This window comes from Prionailurus bengalensis, chromosome B1, assembly GCF_016509475.1.
Source record: "Prionailurus bengalensis isolate Pbe53 chromosome B1, Fcat_Pben_1.1_paternal_pri, whole genome shotgun sequence".
Lineage (NCBI taxonomy): Eukaryota > Metazoa > Chordata > Mammalia > Carnivora > Felidae > Prionailurus > Prionailurus bengalensis.
The window spans coordinates 130,772,769-130,793,786 of NC_057344.1; the positions used below are offsets into that span (position 1 = coordinate 130,772,769).

The 21,018-nt window shown below is 35.2% G+C and overlaps 1 protein-coding gene across 2 annotated transcripts in view; it reads right to left on the bottom strand.

Annotated features, from left to right (window-relative positions):
- The window catches only part of CCSER1 (coiled-coil serine rich protein 1), a 1,313,272-nt gene that overhangs the window by 710,618 nt on the left and 581,636 nt on the right, over positions 1-21,018 (bottom strand). For both annotated transcript variants that reach the window (XM_043572184.1, XM_043572185.1), the window contains exon 8: positions 16,824-16,907. In XM_043572184.1, coding sequence (XP_043428119.1) covers positions 16,824-16,907 — 84 coding nt within the window. The remainder of the gene's footprint in view (positions 1-16,823; positions 16,908-21,018) is intronic.

The window sequence follows — 21,018 nt, forward strand, 5'->3', positions numbered from 1 at the left end:
ACCTCAAATAGCCAAAGCTATCTTGAGAAAGAAGAATAAAGTTGGAAGTATCATAATTCCAGATTTCGAGATATATTACAAAAGCTGTAGTAATCAAAACAGTATGGTACTGGCAAAGAAACAGATACATAGGTCAATGGAACAGAATAGACAGCCCAGAAATAAACCTATAAGTAAATGGTCAATTAATCTATGACAAAGGAGGCAAGAATATATAATGGGGAAAAGACATTCTCTTCAACAAATGGCACTGGGAAAATTGAACAGCAACACATAAAAGAGATAACTGGACCACTGTCGAACACCATTACAATAATAAACTCAACATAGATTAAAGACGTATATGTGAGACATGAAACCACAAAAATCCTACATGAGAACACAGGCAGTAATTTCTCTGACATCAGCTGTAGCAACATTTTTCTAGATATATCTTATTTTTAATGTTTATTTGAGAGAGAGAGAGAGAGAGAGAGAGAGAGGGAGAGAGGGAGGGAGAGAGAGAGGACAAGTTGGGGGGGGGGGAGACAGAGGGAGGCATAGAATCTGAAGCAGGCTTCAGGTTCCAAGCTGTCAGCTCAGAACCTCACATGGGGCTTGAACTCACAAACTGTGACATCATGAGCTAAGCCAAAGTCAGATGCTCAACTGACTGGGCCACCCAGACGTGCCTAGGTATGTCTTTTAAGACAAGGGAAACAAAAGCAAAAATAAACTACTGGGATTACATCAACATAGAAAGCTTCTGTACAGTAAAGGAAAGCATCAGCAAAACAAAAAAAGCAATCTACTGAATGGGAGAAAATATTCACAAATGATACATCCAATAAGGGGTTAATATCCAAAGTATATATGAAGAATTTATGCAACACAAACAAAAATCCAATTTGAAAAATGGGCAGAGGACCTGAATATACATTTTTACAAAGAAGACATACAGATGGCCAACAGACATATGAAAAAATGTTCAACATCACTAATTATCAAGGAATTGTAAAGCATACCCATGATGAGATTTCACTTGACAACTGTCACAATGGCAAAATTAAAAAAGACAAGAAATAACAAGTGCTGGCGAGGATGTGGGTAAAAAGGAACCTCTGTGCACTGCTGGTGGGAATACAAATTAGTGCAGCCACTATAGGAAACACTATGAAGTTTCCTCGAAGAATTAAAAACAGAAATACCATATGACCTAGTAATTTGACTACTGAGGTATTAACCTAAAGAAAACAAAAACACTAATTCAAAAAAATACATATGAACCTCTATGTTTACTGCAGCATCATTTACAAAAGCCAAGATATGGAAGCAATGTTAAGTGTTCATTGGTAGATGAATGGAATATTAATACAGCCATAAAAAAGATGAGATCTTGCCATTTGCAACAACATGGATGAACTAGAAGGCATTATGCTAAATGAAGTAAGTCAGACTGAGAAATACCACCTGATTTCACCCATGTAGAAGTAGAACCAAACCAAATCAATAAACAAAAAGTAGACTCAGGCCTTTAAAAACAGAAGAAAACAGGTTGCCAGTAGAGAAAGGGGAGGAGAGAGAGGCAAAATGGGTGGAGTGTCAGATACAGGTTTCCAGTTATGGAACAAGTCATGGGAATAAAAGACACAGCACAGGGAATACAGTCAATGATTTTGTATTAGTGTTGTATGGTGACAGATGGTAGGTACTCTTGTAGTAAGCAGAGCATAATATATAGAGAAGTTGAATCCTATGTTATACACCTGAAACAAATGTGACATTGTATGTCAACTATACTCAATTTTTAGAAATAAAATTACAATTAAAAGAAAAAGGAGGTCTTGCCATCTACTGCAGTGTTGTTACTTTTGGTAATTTACTTTAATATAAATAAGAAAAAAATCAGAGTGTAAAATATATAGCAATTATCATTTCAACCGTATAAAAAAAATGGGGAGAAACACCTGAATATCCAAAAGAATTAGGTTGGGGTAGTGGAATAATGGGTAACATTTTGTATTTCTCTTCTACCCCTAGGTAAGTTTTATCTAAAAAAAATTGGGGGTGCCTGTGTGCCTCAGTCAGTTAAGCATTCAACTCTTGATTTTGACTTAGGTCATGATCTCATCGTTTGTGAGTTCAAACCCTGCATAGGGCTCTACATGACTGTGTAGGTCCTGCTTGGGATATTCTCAGGCTCTCTCTTTCTCAAAATAAATAAACTAAAAAAAAAAAAAAGAAAGAAAAAAAAGATTTCAAAAATCTAGTCTAAAATAAAGGTTACCTAACATTTAGTCAAGATGATTATTTTAAGTAAAAAGTACTCTACTATAACATACAAACAGTATGACTTCTTCAAGAAGCAGAATTTGTTGTGATATATTGGCAGTTGGGTTCATAAAGTTTCAAGGATGAATTGTAGTGTTATTCATTCAACTTTAAGTTCAATTACACCAGAAGGATTACATTAAATTTGCCAAGTGTCTGCCTTTTGCAACATACTGATGATAATGCAAACAAATAATGTAGCCAATCTTGAGCACTATAACAGGCACAGTGTCATCTTTTCAGGAACTTGACTTTTTTTGCTAAAACAAATATGCCTATTGTGACAAAATTCAGGAGAGGAAAATATATAGACTCTCATCCATGGAAATTTATATCATGATATAGTTTCTTTAAATGATGGATTGTATGAGAAGATAGGCTATACAGTTCAAGACCTCTGTGTTCAAAATGACAGAATTACGAAGAGTAACTATTTTATTTTATTTTTTTAAATTTTTTTTCAACGTTTTTATTTATTTTTGGGACAGAGAGAGACAGAGCATGAACGGGGGAGGGGCAGAGAGAGAGGGAGACACAGAATCGGAAACAGGCTCCAGGCTCTGAGCCATCAGCCCAGAGCCTGATGCGGGGCTTGAACTCAGGGACCGTGAGATCGTGACCTGGCTGAAGTCGGACGCTTAACCGACTGCACCACCCAGGCGCCCCAAGAGTAACTATTTTAATTGAAAAGGTCAGATTAGCTAGGAAGTAAAAATCAATAAACAAACATATTTTCGATTTTAGCCTACCTCCCTTCCTCCAATATTTGCCATGTCTTTGCATGTCCAGCATGAAGAAGTCAGTCTTAAGCAAAGACAGGACCCTAAAGCATCCTTCAGTCTCTCTTCTGCTGCTCATTAGGTGATAGGAAAGTTCATTAATTGTGCTAGCCCTTAGTTACCCTGTTTGCAACGCATGGAGAATAACAATAAAATCCACATATTTCACAGAGTAGTTGGGAACTGTAAATGAATACAGGATGAGTAAATTAACAAAAATTAAAATAAACAAAGAACAATGAGAGGAGGAGCTTATGGGGATAAGACATCTATTATGTTGATGTGAGATGTGTTTTGCACTGCTGCATTTTTTATTGAAATTCACATCACTTTAATAGTTATTTAGTGTTGCTACCAAACTAGCTTGCTAGCAAATCAAGGACAATTGACAAAAATTCTGCAATTGAAAGAAAAGTAAGGGTGGGTACAGCAGCAGGAAACCCTGGGAGCCTTTAAATACTGAATTCAATTACTTTTGGGTGCCTGGGTGGTTCAGTCAGCTAAGCATCTGACTCTTGATTTCGGCTCAGGTCATGATCTCCTGGTTCCTGAGATTGAGCTCCATGTGGGGCTTTGTGCTGACAGCACAGAGCCTGCTTGAGATGTTCTCTCTCCCTCTCTCTCTCCCCCTACCCTGCTTGTGCTCCTTCTCTCTCAAAATAAATAAACATTTTTTTCAAAAAGTTACTTTTGGCTGGCTGCTGAATAAACAAAGAGCTGTGCCTAGAAACTGAGAATTTAATAAAAGGAGAACTGGCTTTTGTATCTGGGGAATTATCAGAACTTTAAGGGGTTCTTATTCTAAAACAACCAAGTTCCATGAACTTTAACAGCTCAGAAACCCCTGTAACCACCGGCTTGGCAGGGTCTCTATTTTCTTTCTTCCTCTCAGCCTGACATTCCACCAGTCTGTGCAGGCCTCAGTGAGAAATCATTTGATTTAAGGAACATTACAATGGAGTACGTTTTTCTTCTCTATACAAATGTATTCAAATTTAATTCACATATGCATAAATTTTTTTAAATAACATCTTGTAGTTCTATAACTTTGGGCAATTTATTTACCATCTTTAAGCCTCAGCTTCTATACATGACATGGCTGAGTGTGATATGAGATACATAAGTAAATTTTCTAGAATAATATTGACACATAATATGGATACTTATTTGCCTTATACTTCTCATTCTTTAGTATTTTCACAAATATAGGTCATAAATATGTTCGTCATTTAAAATTTTTACTCTTCCATTCACACCTTTTTTATATCAGCTCTTTTCCCACTATCATTAACTTTCTACCTATAGATAGTTTCTATACTGTTTGCATTACAGATCATTTCTTCTAAAAAATCAGTTTAAAAAAAAATCTAATTGTACTACCTCATCAAAAAGTTTTCTTGTGAGGGGCGCCTGGGTGGCTCAGTCATTTGAGCGGCCGACTTCGGCTCAGGTCATGATCTCGCGGTCCGTGAGTTCGAGCCCCGCGTCGGGCTCTGGGCTGACAGCTCAGAGCCTGGAGCCTGTTTCAGATTCTGTGTCTCCCTCTCTCTCTGACCCTCCCCCGTTCATGCTCTGTCTCTCTCTGTCTCAAAAATAAATAAACATTAAAAAAAAAAAAGTTTTCTTGTGAAAATGATAAGCAGACTACATAAGGATGACCTAAATTTTTGAAAAGTTTTTATTGTTTTACTGAATGCTGTTTTTTTTAGTTTTTCTTTGCTTTTTAAAAATTTTATTCATTTATTTTTTATGTCTTTGTTTTTTAGAATACTTTCTATTACAATTTAGACTTTGCCCTTTCCTTATGCATCTACAATTTATTTTAGTTCCTAGTCTTCAGATATCTTAATAGTTCTATTTTCCTCTGCCATTTTATCTTGTTTGCTGTGACACCCATCTTGTATTTCAATTCTCTATTTCATGTTTCCACTACTGGTTTATTTGGTCTCTAGAACTCCCTCCACTAAATTATACAACAAAACCAATACTACTCCTTCCCCCTTTTATTTCAATCTTTCATCTCCCAAGTTATATAATTTAATATCGTGACATTATCTTGCCTTATTCTCTAAAGGTTTCCTTAACAAATACTGGAGCAGGAACAATGATACAAATTTTAGTCATTTCTTTAAAAACTTACCAAATGCCCACTTGGCTGGCTGCTGAGACCAGAAGGATGACAAGGCCCCATCATTAAGGTGCTCATCAATGAGAAAGGGAAAGACATCAAGTCAAGGTAAAAGTCACATTTGAATGTGATAGGAAACACACACCAAAAGGATACTTAAGCCCAGGCTTCTCGTTAGAATGATTCCTGGTTAAATTTTCAGTTAATGGGATTCAAGGCAAGCTGCCCCAGAATGTGACACTTTGTCACGTGGATTGTTTGAGGTGGAGACAATCAAGGGCTCACAGTCATGAAGAGGTTTTTAGCTCTTTAACTGTCTAAAAGAATTTAGATAGAAAGCCTCTACCAGGAAGAGAGCTATTACCAAAGATAATTATAGTTTATTGATAGGTTTATATAGGTAATGAAAGACTTTTCCTCATGACATGGCAAACATTTGTTTACCAAACATTAGTTCTTGTTTTCCTGTGAATGGTCTTCCCACCCTTTGAAGCCCCAAACTCCATCCTCTCTCTTTCCCCTTTTCCTTAACATCGTGGCATATAAGCCTCCACTGCCTGTCTTTGACCCTCTACTGTCTATGTGAGGCTCCTGAACACAGGAAATTAAATTTGCTTCTTATTAATCTGTTTTATGCCAATTTAATTATTAGTCCAGCCAAAGAGCCTAGAAGGGAAGAAGAGAAATGTTTTTCTCTTCTACAGACTCTTCCTTTGTATTCCTTACAGAACTTAAAATAGTCCTAGTTATAGCTCAACAAGTTGGGAAATGCGATGATGCTAAATTATTAAAAAAACATTTCTAGCCTAGTCCTTCATGTTTTATTGATCAACGGAGTAAAATAATTGTCACATGATATCAAATAGTCACTAATGTCTGTTTGGATTAGTGGGTTTCCTCACTTTTGACAATTCCCTCAGTCTATATTTGATGGGCTTTGGTAGATTTATTCACAATATGAAATACATATATGTGAATATGTATATATTGTATTTAGATACATTATATACACACAGAGATTTATTTAAGATCAGTGAAAAATATGTTTTCTTAGCTTTTATGTAAAATACTTAGATTTTTCTAAATCTCTTCATTGCTCTGATAATGCTAAGTAGTCATGATTTAAAAGTGCTTTTTTTTTATTTAAATTTTTTTAAACGTTTTTATTTATTTTTGAGACAGAGAGAGACAGAGCATGAACGGGGGAGGGTCACAGAGAGAGGGAGACACAGAATCTGAAACAGGCTCCAGGCCCTGAGCTGTCAGCACAGAGCCCGACGCGGGGCTCGAACTCACGGACTGTGAGATCATGACCTGAGCCAAAGTCGGACACTCAACCACCAAGCCACCCAGACGCCCTTGCAAGTGCTTTTAAAAAATAGGCTTCTATAGTGTCCTCACCCAGCCCCAAGGAGTGTCCATAAAAAAGGACATGGTAAGGAAATAACATTAAATGTGCCTGTAATGTCCCAAGCTCTTTCTGAGGAAAGCGACTGTACTCCCCTCTAAGACTGTGACAAGTTGCTGCAGGTGACAGATCTAATATGCTTTCCTATTTGTATCATAAAACTTGCTGTCCTGTCCGTCGGAGCTTTAATGGTACTACCAGCTAATCAATCAACAAACAAGACCGACCTATTGTTTTATTATGATATTGACATGTAGCAAAGGAGAATTATGGTATCTTATTGCATAGAACTAGCCTCACTGCTTTATAATGTATACATTTTTATGTATTAGGGAAAAATATGGAGTCAGGCTGACTTTGCTGCAAATCCTTACTCTATCACTTATTATGCAGACTTGAACAAATCAGTTAATCCCTCTGAATATCTGCTTTATTATAGATGAACCGGAAGTAATAATACATACTTCTTGATTTTATTATAAAAAGTAAAGTCATTAATAAACCAAAAGCATTCACTGGAGCACCTGCCAAGGAGTAAGAGCTCAGTAAATAATGGCTGTTATTAAAATGAACTGTTTGTGCCTGTCTCCCTGATTTGAATGTTGGCTCTTTAAGAGAGACTATTCTGCTCCATCTTCTTAACCCTTGCTGGGATGTCCGAAGTTAGCCTGGCTTTCAAAAGCTTAAAGATAATCTTGTGAAGTAGAACATTATGCTATAATGGTTTATATTTATGCACCTATCTACACACATATACATAAACACATGCACACATACATACCAACACATATCTTCTCCTTCTGCATATTAACCCCCCTAGTAATTTGGGAACATGATTTGTAGCTCTGCCCCCACCCCCAATTCTAAGTCTTTGGCTATCTTTATGTCTTGTTGACTACTTGAATAGTTTTATTTCATATGTTATTCTATGCACTGAAATCTTGATTGGTATAATAAAAGAAATAAGAATGCAGAGAAAACCAGGGGAGACTGGGTGGCTCAGTCGGTTGAGCCTGACTTTGGCTCAGGTCATGATCTCACAGTTAGTGGGTTCAAGTCCCACATTGGGCTCTGCACTGTGAGTGCCAAGCCTGCTTGGGATTGTCACTGTCCCCTCTCTCATTGGCCCTCCCCTACTTGCACTTTCTGTCTCTCAAAATAAATAAATAAACTTAAAAAAAGAGTACAGAGAAAGCCACTAAGTTATATAACAACATAGCTTATAAATGAAAAATATACAAAACATCCAAATTTATATATCAATTTAATTTCTGCCACATGCCTAAATTGGCCATAGTATGGCTTCATGCTGCTTTTAAAAAATATTTATGTCTTAAAGGTAAAACAACTTTATACTAGCACTTAAATTATACCACAATTATTTCCCTCTATCCATGCCATACTGCAATATGACAACACTTCATGATAAAGACTTAAACAAATATGTACTATTGCCAAGGCAAGTGCAGTAGAATATTAAAGATTGTATCTTTTTGTCAGCTCTTCATCAGGTTACTAGAGTGTGTCAGGAATTGGAGGCTAATCCCCATTATGTATCACAGGATATTGCCTCATTCACACCGTACAACTGTCTCACAGACCTGAGGAGGAATGTAATTACTGCTGCGATAAGCCTTTTCTGGAATATATGCAATTAATTCACCTGGAGAAAAAAGGAGTAGCCTGACACTTTAATAATGTTTAAGTATACCTAATCTATTTCTTTTCTGTTCCTAATGTTTCCTAAATATGAGAAAGAAAGAGGATTTGAAAGTACTTACAGCTGTCTGTTCTTATGTAAATCATCCATGGGCCTGTAATATTCTATCTTAAAATGAGTGGTATGAAATAATACCCTAAGTTATAATAGAATGTAGAGCAAGTGGGGAATTACTTTTAAGATGAATTCAGGATATGATTTTCATGCAAAAAAGAATGTTTCTCTTATCAAGTAGGAATTATTCTGTTATTAAAGCTTCAAGGACATACAATTTTATTCAATTTGAATTCTGAATATGTTTTAAACCAAATCAAAATCATTCTCTTCAGATTCTTGATAAAGTGCTATTTAGCTGTATGTATTTCTTAGAGTCTTATTTTTAGCTCCTCCTTTATTATGCACAGTAACCTGATTATACATAATGCTTTACTTTCAGTTCTTCAATTGCCTTCAATTTTTCAAAATTCATCAGTTCTACAAGTGCCTTTTATGCAGCTCCATACTTTGCTATTCAAGTATTAACAAATGAGCTGAGAGCTTGGTTTACATTTAAATAAAGCAAATGGGATTTCTTAAGAGACTGGAGAAAAATGGTTGTTTATATGTTTACTTACATTCAAGTAAGAATTTTCAATATTTGCTTTCAGTGAGAAAAAAAGGTTTAATAACACACTAACATATATGTGTATACACACACACACACACACACACACACACCCATATATGTATGTATATAGAGAGAGAGACAGATTCATATATATACTTATCTTATGTGATCTGTTTTTCAACTTAGTCTTTACACTGAAGGAGGAAGAAGCTTTCAAAACTCAGCTATGTACCTACCTTATTGGATATCTAGAACAGAGATAATTTTAAAAATCCTATTTCTAGAAGAAAATCCTACTTTAAATAATCAAGACATAAAATGAGATTGAGTGATAGCCAGAAAAGAAACGCAGCTAGTTGAAAGGTGGTCATACAAAGCGTTGTAAATGTTATCATGCCATAAAGTAATGTTTTAATAAACATAATATTAAGATTTATGAATATTTTGCAAAAGGTATAATTTAGGCAACTTTTTTTTAAGGTTTATTTTCGAGAGAGAGCACAGAGCAGGAGGGACAGAAAGGGAGGATAACAGAGGATCTGAAGCCAGCTCTCCGCTGACAGCAGAGCGCCCCATGTGGGGCTCAAGTTCGCAAACTGTGAGATCATAACCTAAGATGAAACGGGATGCTCAACCAACTGAGCCCGGGTGCCCAAATTTAGGCAACTATTAAATCATGCCTGATGCAACTTTTTTGGTTAGTACATTAGTTTTATTTTTTTTTAATTTTTTTTTCAACGTTTATTTATTTTTGGGACAGAGAGAGACAGAGCATGAATGGGGGAGGGGCAGAGAGAGAGGGAGACACAGAATCGGAAACAGGCTCCAGGCTCTGAGCCATCAGCCCAGAGCCCGACGCAGGGCTCGAACTCACGGACCGCGAGATCGTGACCTGGCTGAAGTCGGACGCTTAACCGACTGCGCCACCCAGGCGCCCCAGTACATTAGTTTTAAAACATTAAAACAAAACATACAAAAAAAAAGGAAACACACAATTTAAAATAAGTTCGGAACCAGCTATTAAAAGTCAGTAAAATACTTAATGTATGAACTAAAATATGTATCTTGTAGTTCTAACTCTATTTCTTTACATCTTAAAAATACTACAAATGGTTATATCAAACGACAGAACTGAAGTAACTCAAGATTCTTTCATCTTTATAACTATGCTTTCATTTCTTATTTTGAATTTATTGTTGAATACCTTAATATGTAGTACTACAGGGGTTAGAAACACAAATTGGGTTTAAAGATTCTGAACTGTTAATCTCTGTGCAAAGTTCTCCTTAACAGGAACTTCTCCCAATTAACCTTCATTTAAAAATACAATGTTATTAAGAGATGAGTAATAATGTGCTAACGGAAATTTTAAAAGTGTGATTAAAATGTAAACAACCTAACCTGAAGTTACTAAATTAGGATTCAGATCCATAAGAAAACAAACAAACAAACAAAAACCCACATCATTCAGGGAGGAGACTTACAACTGACATTTTTTAAATTGTTGGCCTATGGTAAATGCAAAATGCTTTTAGTCGGTTTTATTATTATTTTAAGTGCTTCCCAGTCAATGCCGCTCCTCACTCATTAGATTAGAAACATGTGATGACTAAAATAACAGCTCTCACTACATTCTGACAAGTCTAAATGGTATGTGGTAAACATGAAGGCAACCATTGGAAGTATTTCTGTTTTGCCTTCCTTTTCTTTGTTTTAATGAGGGATGTATTATAGCATACTTATTTTCAGACAGTTCATAAACTTTCTGGCTGAAGTCTTATTTATGGGTCACTTGTTGAAACTCGGCTTTTAAGTAGAAATATGCTTTTAAAGAAATATACCGTAAAAAGCAGAATCTGATGCTTTCTACTCAGATGGGCTGCAAAATGAACAAAAGTTTCTAAACGAAAGAATAAAATGATAGACGTTATGCAAGTTTAGAGTCATAAATTACTAACAATTCACCTTTTTTAATGTGGTTACCCATGCAAATTCATTATTGACAAAGTAATAGGCATTTAAATTACTGGTAAAACATAATATTAAATGCATAGCATGGTGTATTGATCCTAATTAGGGCAATTAAATTTTACTATTTACAGTCTTAGGTCCAACTAAAGTTATTTTTACTTTTAAGTTATCTTCAACTTCTTTAAGAATATTTTTAATCAATCCATTAATAAATGCCAAACCCAATTTCTTCAATTTCTGAAATCGTATAGGGTAAACTTTTCACCTATACTGTGAAACCATTTATAAAGTTTCTGAAGCCATTTATAAGATTAATAATCATTTAGAAGAAAGTATCCATTCTCCCCCCACCTCCCAAAACACAAGGCTACACTTCACCATCAATGTTTATGATAAATCTCTCAGATATATTTTAGGAACAAGAAGGTAATATTTACAATGTCCCTCAGTTTTATACTAGCAATAAAATTACATTGCAATCTTCAACGTGACCTTCACTTAATAGCTGAGAAAAAGAACCAAACTTTCTCATAAGTGGGAAAAATATTTATCTGTTTTATGTCACCAGTAGTCAAAGTTAAACCTAAAGTTAAAATAATTTATTTTAAATAACTTTTGTTATATTGATTCTGATTAGGTATTCTTACTTTTAGCCAATATGTTTAGACCTTTGGCCTTAACTTATACCAATGCATTAAATACCATGAAATCCCTAAATCTTTGTGCTGGTAGAAGAGTTCTATTTCTTTTTTTTATTAAATTTTTTTATGTTTATTCATTTTTGAAATACAGAGAGACAGAGCACAAGCATGGGTGGGGTGGAGAGAGAGGCAGACACAGAATCTGAAGCAGGCTCCAGGCTCTGAGTTGTCAGCACAGAGCCCCACACAGGGCTCGAACTCCCGAACCGAGAGATCATGACCTGAGCCGAAGTCAGATGCTCAACCGAGAGAACCACCCAGGTGCCCCAAGAGTTCTATTTCTAATATTGAAAAAGTTAAACATACTCTACACAATAAGTACAACTTATATTTAAATATATATCCAAATATCATTTAATTATTTTTAAAAAAAGACTTCCAATTGTTTCTGACTCTGAAAGTTTGTTCTTTTCCATGCTTTCAATTAATATCCTTATTAACAATAATTCTCAGTGAAGTACATGTCACAGTTTTTCATCTTATTTCCTACTCTGAACCAGTAATTCCTAGCAGTCTTTAGTAATAATCTTGTCCAGGTTTTTGATTTTTATTCTCACATGTGAGTTTTTGTCAACTAGAATCTTACAGAGAATTTTGATATGCAAAAACAGTAATATCATAACTAATGTCATTGAGTGGCTGTAGTGAAAGAGTAGAATTCCATAAGACCTCTGATACCTTTACTTCCCTTTCAGACTCAATGATTGTATTCCCAAATTCATGTTGAAATCCTACCCCTTTGATGTGATGGTATTTGGGGTGGAGATTTGGGGAAGTGATTAGGATTAGATTAGGTCATAAAGGTAGGGCCTTATGGGATTGGTGCCTTTAGGATGGGATAATCCACCTTGGGGATTAGGGTTTTAATTGATTAGCTTTGGGGAGGACACAATTCAACCCTAGCACTATTTTTCATCTTTCAAGTGAATAGATATTCAAAGAATTAGAGACCCTGTCATCAATACCCCATTTGAAGGAAACGTTCAGGAAAACTTCTTAAATTTTTTAACGTTTATTTATTTTTGAAAGAGACAGAGCACGAGTGAGGAGGAGAAGAAAGAGAGGGAGACACAGAATCCCAAGCAGGCTCAAGGCTCTGAGCTGTCAGCACAGAGCCCGACGCAGGGCTCGAACTCATGAGTCATAAGATCATGACCTGAGCTGAAGTCGGATGCTTAACCGACTCAGCCACCCAGGCACCCTGGGAAAAGATTCTAACCAAACCATAAATGAATCAGAGACCATAGAAAAGAAAAATAAAAAGTTGAGAAAACAGTAATGTGTAAAGTCTTATACTATGCACTATAATTAGGGATTTACAAATGTAAATCACAAATATTAAAATAAATACGTTTCAAAGAAAACCACTAAAAGAACTGAAATCACTAAAAGTCTTCAAAGCTTTGCAAATTCCATGTATGTTTCCAGGGTAGGAAACAAATAAAAACATTAAGATTTCATTTGATGGGAGAATAGTCTTAAACTTGAAAAAGGAATTTCAAATGTTTGGTTAATTCCAATTTTTGTTTGTGAAAATATTTTATAATATCAATACAAGCTATTTTGATAGTTTATTAACAACATAAAAGTATTATTTGCATAGCTCATGTCACATAGGTACAGCTAGCCAGTACCCTTCACATTACCTCATAGCAATGCAGAGAAGATTTTGTTGTATTATAAAGCACTTAGAAGTAAGTGTATGAACCAATTGTTTCCTGATTACCCATAACAAAAATTCCTGCCCAAAGAGTTTGTCTTCTCCATTTAGTTGCCCTAACACTTCTACAACCACAGGAAACTCTGGTATTCTGATATTTAATATTCTCTTGTACATCATACAATACATGCAAATAATTAGCTATTGAAAAAAAAAAACAATAAGTCTCACCACGGTAAGTGATGCATACAAATTTCAGGGATAATAATTTAAGACATCTTGAAATTGTTCCCAAAAGTACAAACCTCTTATTTTTGTTTTTTTTTTCTTCTTAAAGATAAACAGGAAGGAATAAATTCAGAGTATGATTACAAAATACATTCTTATTAGAAATGCAGTTAATAATGTGGATAATTTGCCCCGAAATCAATATATAATCTAAAATCAGAATTATTAGGTTTTCTTAGCATATTTATGCTTTGCAAAATCTACTAACCCAGAAAAAAAGTGAAGTTAAACCAACATAGTTCTGAAATCACAGAGTAAAAATGCTATTTAAAATGTGTATTTAGTGCCTGAAAAAAATATATAACTATGAAATATAACCATAAACATTAACATTTTGTGCTATGAACTAAATTGTGTCTCTCCCAAATTTGTATATTAAAACCCTAATCCCAGTGTGATGGTATTTGGAAATGGGGGTCTTGGGAGATGCTTCAGTTTCAATGAGGTCATGAGGGTATATGTAGCTCTCATGATGGGTTCGTGCCCATGTAAGAAAAAAAGTTAGAACTCTCCTTCTTGTCCTCTCCATGCACATGCACTTAGCAAAGGCCATGTGAGCACAGAGTAGCCATCTGCAGCCAGGAAGAGAGCTATCACCAGAACCCAACCATGTTAGCACCTTGATCTTGGACTTCTAGCCTCCAGGACTATGAGAAAATAAATTTTTTAAACCATCCAGTCTATGGCGTTTTGTACAGCAGCTCTAGCAGCCTAAAATGCAATGCAAAGGACTATTTATGTAATGGTCAAAGGAGAAGCCCATCCATTCTACTGAACTTTTTTTTTCTTCATTCAAACTGGGTATCAACAGATAGACATTAAACCTATAACATACAATTTTATTGGGGATTATAATAACCCTGAAGCAATGGTTCTCAATTCGGGAAAATTTTGCCCCCAGAAGACATTTTGCAATGCTTTCTCTCTCTCCCTCTCTGTCTGCCCTTCCTCTGCTCTCTCTCTCTTGCTCCCTCAAAATAAGTAAATAATTTTTTTTAAAAAGTTAAAAAAAATCTTTTTGAGAGAGAGAGAGCTCATGGGAGCAGGGAGAGGGCCAGAGGGAGCAAGAGAGAGACAGCAGGCTCCCAAGTAGGCTCCAAAGTAGGCTCCAAAGTAGGCTCCACACTCAGTGCAGAATCCTGAAGTAGGGCTTGATCCCACGACCCTGGGATCATGACCAGAGCCGTAATCAAGAGTCAAAAGCTCAACCAACTGAGCCACCCAGGCACTCCTCTGAAATGTTTTCAAATTCTTAAAGGTAGGTAGGTAAAGTATAAAAGTAAAGTTTAATGTCCACCTTGTCAAAATGTCACAAGTTATTTGTTATCAGGATCACAAGTGTGCTAGGACTTAATTTTTAATGCATCCAAGTGGGTTGTATAGCTTTTATGTGGTTATACCCTTCCTCTATGCTCCAAATCCAGTTTTGATGATGACCTTTTCTTTTCAGCAACATCTCTCCTTCTTTAAGTCCTTAAATCACTTACACACTTTCCTCTTCAGCTATAGTCCTCTTTTTAAAACAAACTTTGTTTTCAGAAGTTAACATTTTCTTATTTAAATATCCAAGATGGTTATGCAAACTACATAGCATAAAAATGGAACAAAAACAAAAACAAAACTCTTGCAAGTCATTTTACTAAATCAGCCAACAGAAGACTTTCTTTCTCGGATGCAGGGGCATTACATTAAAGTATAATGATGTAATATTAGCTTTAGGAGTAATCATTTTCTTTCTCATTCCACTCAACAAATGAAGGTCTGATGTCTTGTATATGTTTTAAATTTAATCACAACTAATGTTAAGGGGAAAAAATGAATACTTCTTTCTGAGCTAATCCACCAAGAATAGGCATTCTGACAAAGGGAATAGATTTTCTGTTGTGTTAAAACTAATGATTATTTGCATCCATTAATATCTACATGATTTTCATTCAACTTAAATATTTTTTTGTCTACCACATAAACAAAGCTTGGTCACATAACATGTACCTCTGGCGTTATGTTAACTACAGAAATGTTTTCCTAATGTAATAAAATAAATTTACAGTAAATCTATTACTTATTTAAAAAAGGTAATTCCAAGTAACATAAGACATGTTCCTTTTGTCTGTAGTACTATTACTATTTTAAATACTGGTTTATAGGTTTTCTAAAGCAACAATAATAAGCTCATGAGGCCAATAACCAACATCAAGTCAATCATAACACAGTCCCAATAAAGGTCAGGTTTCAGTTAAAAGATTATCTGTTGTCAAGAACCAATAAAGTATGCTCTAAATCTGTCCCCTATTTCACTAATATGTTGAGAATTCTCAGAAGCTTGATGGTCTATAAAATCTGTTTTGTCATTTAATTGTATCAAATAATTAGGTAATATATCATTGTTAATGTAGTCAACTCTGACATCATCCTAAAGAATATAATTGGCTAGGATTTGTTTTTTCATCTTGATAACGAGTCAGGCTCTTTTATTGTTTAATGCTTCTTCATTTTACTAGTATTATTAAGAACTTTTGATGAATTAAAATTCCTTTCTCATTCCTCTCTTTTTCATTCTTATTTTACAGATCATTTTTTATTAAATTCAGAGTAAATTTTATTGCAAAATATTGTTAATATACATATATAAGTTGAAAACACATACTTAAGTAATGCAGACTGCTGTTCTTGTTACCTACCAAATATATTTTCAGGTTATGAAGTTTAACTTAATAAATTTTGTATAATGTTGCATTTTAAAAACCCCTGAAAATATCAATAAACATTTAATATTTGTGTAATTTTATATAATATAGATACCACATTAACAAAAGTTAGGTTAATACATTTTTGGCAGCTTTATGAAAATAAAAAGTACAATCTATTTTTGTTTAAGATTTTTGAGTACTTTGCTTCATATTACATGATCATATCTCTAGGTAGAGCAGTATGAAGTCAAATCACACACTTTACAAAATAAAATATGACCTTAGTCTTTACAATTTTTGATAGATAAAACTAAAATGTCTAATCTTGGTTTAGTGATCTATTTCTGGAATTATACAATGTTCAGTATAGATTAGAGACCATTCTATTTTTCAGATTTTCAAATCCTCACATCTGTAAGACTATAAAATTGATAATTAATCCGATTGAAGCATTAACAGTTTATACATAATATTATTGTTAACAAAAAAGTTGTTGGAGGGTTTATAGCAAATAACCTTGCAAGGAAAGTATGTTTGTGGGCCAATATTTTTATCACTTACCAGCTCTTCCTGAAGTTGGCAAATGAGTTCATCCCGCTCTTTCAGCTGCAGCTTCAGCATTGAGCATTCATCTTTCATTATATCCTATAAAAACATCAAAGAGACAGCATAATAGGCTTAGCCATTTCACTTTGCTCTTGATAAGGAAAGTCAGCTTCACACAGTGGGAGATAATTGCATATGACTAATGAAACTCAAATTTTCTACAGTCTGGTATTTTTCATAATATATTCTAAGTTGCAAGATAAACAAGCTAATGCATCTGAAGATATTATTCTATATAATATACACAGGTATGTTTTTTTAATCAGTCTTTTTCTTTAATATCCATTTGTCCATTTTGTTGCCTAAGACAAACCAGTGAGTCATCCTAAAGTCTTTCCTCCCATTCTTGTGCATACATAATGAGTAGAAAAATGGCTATCCTCTAAAAGAGATACTTTTACCTATAATTTGTTCCCCTGCTATAATTAAATATTAATTCCCAAACCAGTTACCAAGTTATGGTCTTTATCTTTGATGGTGTCTCTATAATACTTGTCCCTCTCACTAGAGCACTATCTTTGGGCATTTTCTTCTCACTGTGTGTGTATGCTCAGCCACAGCCTCTATGTACACAATACATACACATCCGTGGCCTATATTACTCTATGCCTATATTACTTCTAACTCTCAAATACAAGTACTTAATCTAGACACATGTACCTTCCAAGCCTCAACTCATAAATAAAACTACTTACTGAGCATATACTCAGCAATGTCCCATAGACATTCCAGGGCAGCATTTGTCTCATCATTTTCCTCTACCTGAAAACTTGACTTCTACTTACTTCTCACATGTTTATATTTCCTAAAATAAGCAGGAAGCCATCCTATACTCTTAGTTTTTACTCACTCTGGCCAAATCTGATACCAAAGTCTTTAATCTCTATTTCCTTGATATTTCTTAGATGCACTCTTCTCTATCTTCATTGACTTACTCAAGGTGTCCATTGTTTCTTTCTGGCTTAATGCAGTGAATTTCTGAACCGATTTTTCTCTCTATCACTTTCCCTATCTGCTAGAGATATTTTCCTAAATGGCAATAAATTACATCCCTTCTTATTTAATAGCTGATCACCTCTTTCAGGAAAATAAAGAAGTCAAACACTCTTTAGCATAGTATATAGTGCCTTTCGTTATCTGCTACTTGCTTATTTCTGGAGCTTCAAAGTTTTTCATTTCCAACTTTCTTAGAACCATTGATCATTCCTACAGAACTGAAATACAAAATGTTTTATGTATCCTGCTTTACCCATACACAGGTCTGGACTATAAAGTCTTCTACACATGGCACCTCTCTATTCCCCACAATTTCTTGTGCTTTCAGAGACATTTCAAACATTGCTCCTTATTCCACTAGAAAGCTTCCCCTTGTTGGCTAAGACACCCCTTGAGAGTAAGGGCATGTTCCATAGCATCTAAAAGATATGTCATTTCATGCAATATTAATACTTCCAGCATTGTTTGCTTGTTCCCCAGCCTCATTGGGCTTTTTGCCTCCTCCACTTCAGCAGATAGGCTATTTCATTAGCACCAAACACTGTAATTGATGTGCAATTACTCAAATACACATTTCCTTTCCATAAAATTACCAAATAAGAAATGTTTACATTAGGGGAATTCCCATTTCTTCTGAATCCGTTAACCTTATCTGAACTGACAAGGAGGAAAACAGCTAATGGCTTAGAAAAAATAGTACTTTTCATTCTGGTTTTCATGATGTTAATAATTTGTACTTCCTCTAAACTAAGTAATAACAAATGTATGATTTGAATTGACTAATATCTCCTTTCATCTGCTTGTAACCAGCTTGCCTGGGAGATGCTCATTACCTCTGTACCTTTCCTTTTGCACTATGCCTATTTCTTCCCTAAATCACAGGTGTTCATGGATGGAGTTTACACACATTGTTTTTAATACATATTTTAACAGATTTTAAATATTAACAAAAAGATGGCTTAGCTTGCCTCACAGCACAAAGGTAAAAACAGCAAACTTAAGAGGAAGGTAAGAGAATAATCAAGCTTCTTAGAATCAGAGATGTAGAATCAAATTCGTGGTACTTCAACTAAGTAGTCCTGTGACTGTGCTAGTAACTTTTCTGTGGAGGTTGAAGATAACATCAGATGATAAACTACCTGATGGCAAAAACTGCATTGTATTAGTACTTATGTTCCCAAAGTCTTGCATAGAATCTCACTTAAGAAAAAGAACTCTTAACATAAAATAAAATGTTGTCACAAGTGAATTCTCCAGGAGACAAATACTGAGGTGTGGTTAAGGTTTATTTATAATAAAAGGTCCATTAGAGAGTAAACTCACATAAAAAGAAAAGAAGAATCAGACTTGGCTAGGGAGGAAGTTGGACCAAGACCCATACCTGACAAACCTCTGCCATCTAAACGAAGAGGTCCAAAGCCAAGGGTGCCTGTTAGAGGAATCCTGTGTTGAGAGAATGTAGGCAGGCTCTTGTACCACTCCCTGTTCAGTCACTGGGGGCTCATGAAGGAGAACTAAATGTCCCCACAACTATATGGTCAACTAATCTTCAACAAAGCAGGAAAGTGTATCCAATGGAAAAAGTCTCTTCAACAAATGGTGTTGGGAAAACTGGACAGCAACTTGCAGAAGAATGAAACTGGACCAATTTCTTACACCATACACAAAAGTAAATTCAAAATGGATGAAAGACCTAAATGCGAGATAGGAAACCATCAAAATCCTAGAGGACAATACAGGCAGCAGCCTCTTTGGCCTCAGTCACAGCAACTTCTTACTAGACATGTTGCCAAAGGCAAGGGAAACAAGCAAAAGTGAACTACTGGAACGTCATCAAGATAAAACCTTCTGCACAGCAAAGGAAACAATCAATGAAACTAAAAGGCAGCCTATGGAACAGGAGAAGATATCTGCAAACAACATATCTGACAAAGGGTTAGTATCCAAAATCTATAAAGAACCTACCAAACTCAATATCCATAAAACAAATAATCCAGTGAAGAAATGGGCAGAAGACATGAATAGACATTTGTCCAAAGAAGACATCCAGATGGCTAACAGACACATGAAAAGATGCTCCACATCACTCATCATCAGGGAGATACAAATCAAAACCATGATGAGATACCACCTCATACCTATCAGAATTGTTAAAAGTAACAACACAAGAAACAAGAAATGCTGGCGAGGATGTGGATAAAGGGGAGCTCTCTTACACTCTTGATGAGAATGCAAACTGGTACAGCCACTCTGGTAAACAGTAGAGAGGTTCCTCAGAAAGCTAAACAGAACTACTCTATGACCCAGCAGTTGTGCTACTAGGTATTTACCTAAAGGATACAAAAATACTGCTTTGAACAGGCACATGCACACCAATATTTATAGCAGCATTATCAACAGTAGCCAAATTATGGAAATAGTCCAAATGTCCATCAACTCATGAATGATTAAAAAAGAAGTGGTGCATATATTCAATGGAAGATTACTAAGCCATCAAAAAGAATGAAATGCTGCCATTTGCAATGACATGGATAGAGCTAGAATGTATTTTGCTAAGCAAAATAAGTCAGTCAGGGAAAGACAATACCATATGATTTCACTTACATGTGGAATTTAAGAAACAAAACAGATGAATATGGGGGACAGAAAAAAAAAGAGAGAGAAGCAAACATAAGAGATTCTTAACGATGGAGAACAAACTGAGGATTGATGAACAGGAGGGGGGTGGGGATGGGCTAAATGGGTGATGGGTTAAAAAGGGTATGTGTGTTGAGCACTGGGTGCTATCTATAGGAGAATAATCACTAAATTCTACTCCTTGAAACCAATATTACACTATATGTTAACTAACTAGAATTTCAATAAAAATTTGGAGAAAAATAAAAAGAGAACTAGATCTCAGCTGCTGTTACTTATTCATTGTCTCAGGTCATCCAGAGATGAGACTGACTTCAGCTAGAGAGCTGAGGCAGGCCCTAAAGGCAGGAGCTAACAGCCAGAGGCAGTCAGCTAACTGTAGGATTTGCACTTACTTCAGGAAGTGGTCCTTTACTGAAAGAGGATCTGGGCATCTGCCTGAATCTAATACAATTGTATTTTTTTGTAGATTAATTATCAATAATATTTTTGTATATTAATTGTTTTATTAATTAAT